Source organism: Lycium ferocissimum, unplaced genomic scaffold (genome assembly GCF_029784015.1).
Source record: "Lycium ferocissimum isolate CSIRO_LF1 unplaced genomic scaffold, AGI_CSIRO_Lferr_CH_V1 ctg29100, whole genome shotgun sequence".
In the NCBI taxonomy this organism is placed as follows: domain Eukaryota; kingdom Viridiplantae; phylum Streptophyta; class Magnoliopsida; order Solanales; family Solanaceae; genus Lycium; species Lycium ferocissimum.
In genome coordinates this window covers 1,335-9,079 of record NW_026724699.1, presented here as the reverse complement: position 1 = coordinate 9,079, position 7,745 = coordinate 1,335, and the positions used below count along the sequence as shown (strand labels likewise).

The window sequence follows — 7,745 nt, the reverse complement described above, 5'->3', positions numbered from 1 at the left end:
CATCCAAATTCCTGCTGCTTATAATTCAGGCTCATACGATGACATGCAATATGAATGCTAATGTCCTCAAAATTCATGCCCAGGTAAGTAAAGCAGTGATTCATTAATCTAGCTTGTTAGTTTGGATATATAGACCCCTACCTTGTAAATCAAAATCTAAAAGGTACGTAAACACATACAGAAAGGTAATTCTTGGGCTGCATGTGTGATAAGTACTACCATTTAGGATATAGTAGTTCATTTCTGCTCCTTTCATAAGCAAGAGTGTATGAGCTATTTTAATTTTTTTGCTTGAGTGAGTAATGTGAAACTCATCAAATTAAGGAGGTGATCATGCATGTTTCTCTATGATTGAAATCAGATTATAACCCTCATCAGAGATTAACCTGAGTGAGTAATGTTATCGTATTTTATAACATACGCAAATTTTATACCTCATCAGGAAAGAAAACTATGATAAAATACTACCTCATCAGGTTATCTCTTAATTTGCGTATGTTCTAATATAGATAAACTTGAGTTTTAAACTGAAAAGAACTATTCATATTCGATTCTCCAAACAGTGAAAGCCTTAAAAATGAACAAATATCTAAAAATGAACAAATAACATATTGTTCATGATGTGGAACGTTTTAAAGATCCAACAAAGGATTTGCCCTTCTTCTTTTTTTCGTGTCTAATATATTGTCACGCTCCAAAATGGGTTGGGATATGACACGATATCTGATGCTGGTCAATTTGTAATGAGCAAACTGATTTAGTATAATCATGTACCTTAATTACTTCATACCCTTGTACCATAATCCAATTACTTAATTAGCAACGATATCCATGATATGTATGTATGTATTGGGAGTACGTATGTGTGTATATATATATATACACCTTTTTAGGAACGTTTATTTGAGTCGGGTTCATCTTTTTTTAGTTTATTCGGGTCAACTTAATAGGTTTTTTCTTATTTACAACTACGAAAATTACGTCTCAAAAATCAAGAAACAAACATAATTAGCATCTTAAATAAGGAATCACACTCATTAACACCCATTAACAACAGCATTTTCACCAAGGGACTTGCATCTCTTATGTATATTAAAAAATAAATTTGCACAAGTAAAATAACATCTTCAATAAGGGAATTACACCAATCAAAATAAGAAAAATAATAGAAAAATTCTTCAATAGGTAAATACTCCCCATAAGTAAATGTAGAATTAGATAAACTACAAGTCCTCAAAAATAAATCATAAATTTCATGTTTTTTCTGAGCAGTGCTTATGAAATTTTCATCACAATTTAAGTAGCAAAGTGATTTAAATTGAATTTAAAAATTATAGAATAACATAAATTTTTATAATACACTCCCCCTGTCCATTTTTATTTGTCCATTATACTAAAACTATATGTCCACTTTAGTTGTAAGTTATATAGTTTGAAAAACAAGACATAATTTACCATTTTATACCTATTTTACCCTTATTATTAAGTACTCCAATTCATTTTTCCTTTTACTTATTGTTTATTTAGAGTGTCCCAAGTCAAATATAGACAAGTAAACATGGACAAAGGGAGTAATAAACAAAAGAAATTATAAAAGAAAAAAAATTGAATTTTGATCTCAATCCAAAATTCCCATTGAGACCCCAGTTTTTCGATTTAAATACTCATAGATTTGAGATTTTTTTTTTTTTTTTTGGCAACAGAATGTAAATATTACCATACCAACAAATTGTTTACACCTAATGAGCACCTAACCCTTAGTCACCAGTTGGTGCCAAACGTATTAGGCCTCAGGAACTAATTACATATTCTTGCCAAAAACCATGCACATTTCCTAGCTATTTTGTAGTCTCTAAACATATTAATTCTCTCCCTAATTGTCATCTTTATCTGTTGCATAACGAAGTCTCTATGTACAGTTAGTCCTTTGAAGATTTTCCCGTTTCTTGCGCGCCATATATGGTATACCACTGCCCCGTAGCCTGCTGCTACCGTTTCTCATTTAAACTTGCTCCATCTCTTTTGCTTAATTTGTTGTAAGGTTTGCTGCACACTTCCTAGCTGCACCTTAATCCCCATCCAGTCCTGTACTTCAGCCCACAGCCCTTTTGCCCAATCGCAGTCCACAAATAGGTGCAACCCATCTTCTTTCTTCTGCGCATCGCACAGCACACACGTATCGTCCTCACAGTCAATGCCCAGTCGGTTCAGCCTTGTTCGTGTTAGCAGTCGCTGCTGCACAGCCAGCCATACCACCACTCTGTGTTTAGGCAGCGAGATTTTACTCCAAATCAGGTCGGCGACTGCCATTTTTGGCCTGTCGACAAGCAGTGCAAGATATCCCTTTGTCACAGAATACTTACCATTACTGGTGAGGCAATACCTATCGTGGGAGTACCAACTAAGCATTCTCATTTTTATCTTGTGGAGTTGTTTCCAGTACCAACTGCAGTCTTGTTTTGGGGTGTGATTCCAAAAATCTGCATCATCTTTCATATATATGCCATGCACCCATCTTACCCACAATTGCTCCTTGCTATGCATGAATTTCCATATTAACTTTCCAACTGTTGCTATATTCCACAGTCTACAATTTTTCACGTTCAACCACCCTCGTTTCTTTGGCCGTGAGGTCTTGCCAAGCTACTAATGCAATTTTTCTTCCCTCCTCTTTAGATCCCCATAGGAACTCTCTACATTGCTTATCCACCATTTTCAATACACTCGAGGAAGGAGAAATACTGATCCCCAAAAATTGTACAGAGAGAATAGTACTGAATTAATTACCTGGATTCGGCCTGCATATGATAGGTGTCTAGTTGCGGATGCCCTCGTCTTCTCGGTGATCTTAAGGCACAGCTGGTGGCATTCCATTTTGCTCCATTTCTTGTGAGATAGTGGCAGCCCGAGGTATTTTATTGGGAAAGCATCTTCGACAAATCCTGTTATCTCTAGCAGCCTCTGTTTAACGTTGTCTTTTACCCCTGCTATGAATATACTTGACTTATCCCTGTTTGCACTTAGACCGGTTGTAGCCGAGAAATACTTAATAGCTTCCATTACTCTAGTTACCGAGGCCTCTGTCCCTTTGCATACTATCATTAGATCATCGAAAAACGTTAGGTGGGTGAGTTGTTGTTTTTTACACATTGGGTGGAATCTGAAATCAGGCAGCTTGCTCATCCTTGCCATTATTCTTAAGAAATACTCCATAACCAGGACGAAGAGGAGGGGTGAGATTGGGTCACCTTGTCGTAGCCCTCTTTTTCCTGGAAAAAATCCACAGCCCTCTCCATTAATTTTGATAGAAAACCAAGGCGTAGTCACACACTCCATCACTAATTGAATGAATTTTGGAGGGAAGCCAAATCCCTTTAGCATCTCTCTCACAAACTCCCATTTGACCATGTCGTACGCCTTCCGCAGATCAATTTTCATTAAACACCTTAGAGTAGTTTGTCTGTTATAATGCCTTAGTAGGTCGTGGCACACAAGAACATTTTGGACTAGTGATCTGCCTTGTACAAACGCGACTTTTGTAGGATTCACTATTGTTGGTAAGACCTCTTTTTAGCTTTGCTACATAGCAATTTGGAGATGCATTTATACAAGACATTACAACACGCAATTGGCGGAACTGACTAGCCTGGACTGGTTTCTCAACTTTGGGGATGATGGTGATCATAGTGGCATTTATTTGTTTCAGGATTTTTCCACTTGCGAAGAACTCCAAGACAGCTTCACATACCTCATTTCCCACTATATCCCATGCTGCTCTATAAAATCCCCCTCCGTATCCATCCGGGCCTGGGCTTTTGTTGGCCTTGATGCTGAACATCGCTGTTTTAATCTCATGCATGTTAAATGGCTGAAGTAGCCCCCATTGCTGTTCTGCTGATACCGTAGGTCCATGCGCAAATATTCTATCATCGGCTGGTTTCCTTGGACCCCCAGAGTCACCCAAGAGTTGTTGATAATATCTCACAAACACCTCTGTTACTTGTGCTTGTTCATCTTGTCGTCGCCGCCCTTGTTCATCCCGAATGAGAGTGATGGTTTGAATTAGCTTCCTCTTTTTAATCACAGAGAAGAAGTATTTGGTATTATCGTCTCCTTGCCTTATCCAAGTTGCTTTGCTCCTCTGTAGTAATAATGATTCAGCCAAGAAGACTGACCTTCTGAACTTAGCATTTAGTTCCTTTTCCTCCCTTTGTATATCATTATTCAAAGGGGTCTGCTGCAGTTGACGTTGGACCCTCCTCAATGCCTCTATCCCGATTTGCCCGTTGCATCAAATTGCAAAACTCGCTTTATGCGACTCTTAGCTTACGTTTTAGTGCCTTTAGTTTGCACACTACCTCGAAACATCTTACAACCCCCGATAAGTCGACTCCAACACGATTGTATGATATCCCCGAAATCTGGGTGGGTGCTCCATACATTGCAATATTTGAAGGATTTCACCTTCTTAGAAGATGGCTGTGACCTCTGAACCATTAAAGGGCAGTGATCGCTGATTCCCTCTGGTAGTACATGCGCAGTTATATCCGGCATCTGATCCACCCACTCACCATTGACTAACACTCTATCAATTTTTGAAAAAAATCCGGCAACCCTCGCTGTCGCTCCGGTATATTTGTTCCCCGAATTGGCCATTTCCTCCAACCCACAATTATCAATACGGCTTTTGGAAATCGATTACCTCGCCTAGAGTAAATCGAAATCCCTCCCATTCTATCATCTCGATGCAACACGGCATTAAAATCTCCCAATATTATCCACGGCTCCTTTCGATTTACACTTAGATGACTTATATGATCCCACAAAGATCTTCCTTTCTTCCTTTACGTTATAGGCGTACACAAAAGTTGCCACGAACTCAAGTTGCATGGGAATGAATTTCACCCGACAGGTGACGACAGGCCATTTCCCGTATTATATCAATCTCTCGACCAAGTCCGGCCCTCCATATGATCCATATCCTTCCATTATAATGGGAGGCATGATTACTATGGTGATGCCAACCATTAAACATACTATCAGCTATCATATTAACTTTGTTGTTTTTTATTCGTGTTTCTAACAACCCAACTAGCCCAACTTCCTGTTCATTGCAGAGGAGTCGAACCTCCTTCTGCTTATTGAGGCCATTTAGGCCTCTTACGTTCCAGCTTAACAGCTTAACCATGCCCTGAGGGGTAATTTTTTGTCCCCTCAGTCTGGCCAGCTTGCGTGGCTTGCACTTCATTTTCCATTCTAGCATTCTCCAGTGGCTGAAACGAATTTTCAACCTGCACTATCTTTGTTCCACTTGTGGTAGCTAGAACCAAGCTTGCATCTTGATGTTCCCTCCTTCCTACCTGTTTTCTCCATTTCCCTTGATGGGGTAGGTTACTCCTAACTTGCTGCCCCGCACTTCCGATCGGCCCCATCGGTGTACTCCATTGCCGCTCTCCTTTGTGGTGGTTTCCTTGATTTGGGTTTCCTCGTCTCTTCTCATTCGCCTTATTCCTTCTACAAATTTCAGCCGTATGCCCATACTTTTGACATATGGAACACACTGATGGTTTCCAATCATACATCACCTTTTGCTCTATCACCTTCCCCCTCTCATTCCGGAAATAGATCGTATCTGGCAGTGCACTACCAATTTTCACTTCAACTAACAGCTTGGCAAAATTTAGTCCCACCTTTTTCTCCGTGTTCTTATCGACCATAAGTGGCTTCCCCACAAGGCTCCCTATCTTACTTAGGCCCTTGGCACTCAAAGATTTGAAGTCAAGCGCGTGCAACTTGATCCAAATTGGAACCGAATACGCCCTCTCGCGAGAAGTCCATATCCGCATCCCATGCTTTCACTATCGGTGGTTTGTTGTCGAAGTGGTATATTCCACCTTGAATTACTTCATTTTTCCCCCAAAGACCGGCCAAACCTCACCAACACTATTCCATTCTTCAACATTGCTATTTTATTAATCCCCCATTTCCCCCATTGTCTTCCGAATATAGCCATTCGACCGAGAATGGTGGGTGTGCTCCAAGCACGTAGCATACCACTGCGTTCTTCCAATATTCAAGTTCAGAAGCGATGTCGTCTTCCTCAATTTCCACTATGAGTTGAGTTCCTGCACTAACCGGCCTTACATAATCCAGCTTGAAACCCGCATTAGAGATTTTTTGTGATGTCAAAGTTGTCCCGGCATAGATGCCACCGACTCATTCTCCTTCGTCGAGACCAGTCGGGTATGCCTCCGTATGTTCCGCCTCATCCGCCCATGATTTCCGTCCTTCCTCGCCTGGGAGCAGTAATGTCTATCCAACCAAGTATATTCTCCTATCCACCGCTACTTTGGACTTGTGAGGACTGTGGTTGGTTTTATTCTGGTTTAGATCTGCCACCAAATTAGTTTCTAGCTGCTTCCTCTGCTCGTCTATGGTTACATCCATCATCTTAGCTTCATGATTTGTGTTGCCCCCTAGCTTAGGTGACGTATCCCCCTTGTTTTCCATAGATCTGATCGGAATTGGTCCCAATTTGTCAATATCACTGATTGCTCTAGTTTGAGATTAAGAGAATGCTTAATTTAAGGAATTTTGAAGTTGCTATTTGTGTGTTGTCGCTAGAAATCACAGATAAAATAATAGAAAAGAGGAAAGGCAATATAAATAATAAAAAGATAAATAGAAAGTTGGGAGGGTCGAAAAGGGAATTACCAGTATAAAGGAAGTAAAAAGCGCAAAGAAAAACGGGTGTCGAAAAATGTTCAAGATAGATTCAAACTTGTGTCTACCAGCCGTGGCATCTTTGTCTAATTTACGACTGGGGGTGACAGGATCAAATATTTAACCTAATTTAAGCAAATTACAACATAATTATATAAAAAATTTATTAATCAAGGGAGTGCCATGCCACCCCCACCTAAAGGGTGAATCCGCCTCTGGCTACTAGCTTCCGCACACCATAAGTTACTGTTAAAATTCAAAATATAAAGAAATAAATACTTGCGTACAAGTATTGCTACTAACTTCTGCACACCATCAATTTCGACGCGCATTATATGAGTCCAGAACCAAAATGACCCGTTAAAAATCAAAGTGAACCAAAATACCCCCCAAAAAAAAAAAATTGGTACAAAAGTACCTTTAGCGCAGTAAAATAATGCGTTGAAGCACTTAACCGTGACGGAGCCATTAAGTGAAATACTGCGCTAAAACAAACTTTCTCTCCCCTATAGCGCAGTATTATAGGAGTCCACCATAAAACCCCTTCGGCTCCACCACTGGTCCCTCCAATGGCGTAAAAAAAAATTCAAAAATGCCATTGGAGGCGATTTTAAGGTGGTCCCCACACAAAAATACGTCGTTTTCTATTAATTTTGATAAAAAAGTTTAGATTCTTGGTATATTCAAGTCAAGGAGCAAGATTCTAAGCTCGAATTGTGGAAAAAAGCGGCGTACAACTCGATTAACACAACTCTACAAAAATCTTCGATTAACGTTTTCTACTATGAACTTTTGTTATTAATTTGTTATATACATTATATTGTACGCATGTTTAACCTTTAATCGTCGTTAATTTCCAAAAAAAAAATCTTTTTTTTTGTTTGATCGGGTTGGGCAGTGGCTAAGGACACTGTTTCGATTTTTTTTTTTTGGCTAATTCATTAATTGTTAAATGTGCATGAATTGTTAGTTTGTTAAATGTTGGGAAAATACATAACCGCCCCCCCCCCCCCCCCCCCCCG

The 7,745-nt window shown here is 39.6% G+C and overlaps 2 protein-coding genes across 2 annotated transcripts; both read right to left on the bottom strand.

The window, feature by feature from the left end:
• Positions 1–3,463: 3,463 nt before the first annotated feature.
• Positions 3,464–4,656, bottom strand: LOC132043841 (uncharacterized). The gene is made up of 2 exons (XM_059434306.1): positions 4,465–4,656; positions 3,464–4,141 (listed from the first exon to the last, which is right to left on the bottom strand). The coding sequence occupies exons 1-2, from the start codon at positions 4,654–4,656 to the stop codon at positions 3,464–3,466; spliced, it is 870 nt and encodes a 289-aa protein (XP_059290289.1).
• A 524-nt stretch (positions 4,657–5,180) lies between these two features.
• Positions 5,181–5,846, bottom strand: LOC132043842 (uncharacterized). The gene has a single exon (XM_059434307.1). It carries the CDS (start codon positions 5,844–5,846, stop codon positions 5,181–5,183), a length of 666 nt encoding a protein of 221 aa, XP_059290290.1.
• Between the last annotated feature and the right edge of the window lie 1,899 nt (positions 5,847–7,745).

Coding starts and splice junctions, on each gene's coding strand:
- LOC132043841 (XM_059434306.1), bottom strand. CDS start 4,656: ATGGCCAATTCGGGGAACAAATATACCGGAGCGACAGCGAGGGTTGCC. Junction 4,142..4,464: donor CACAGCCATCTTCTAAGAAG/GTGAAATCCTTC, acceptor TTATTACTACAG/AGGAGCAAAGCAACTTGGAT.
- LOC132043842 (XM_059434307.1), bottom strand. CDS start 5,846: ATGCGGATATGGACTTCTCGCGAGAGGGCGTATTCGGTTCCAATTTGG.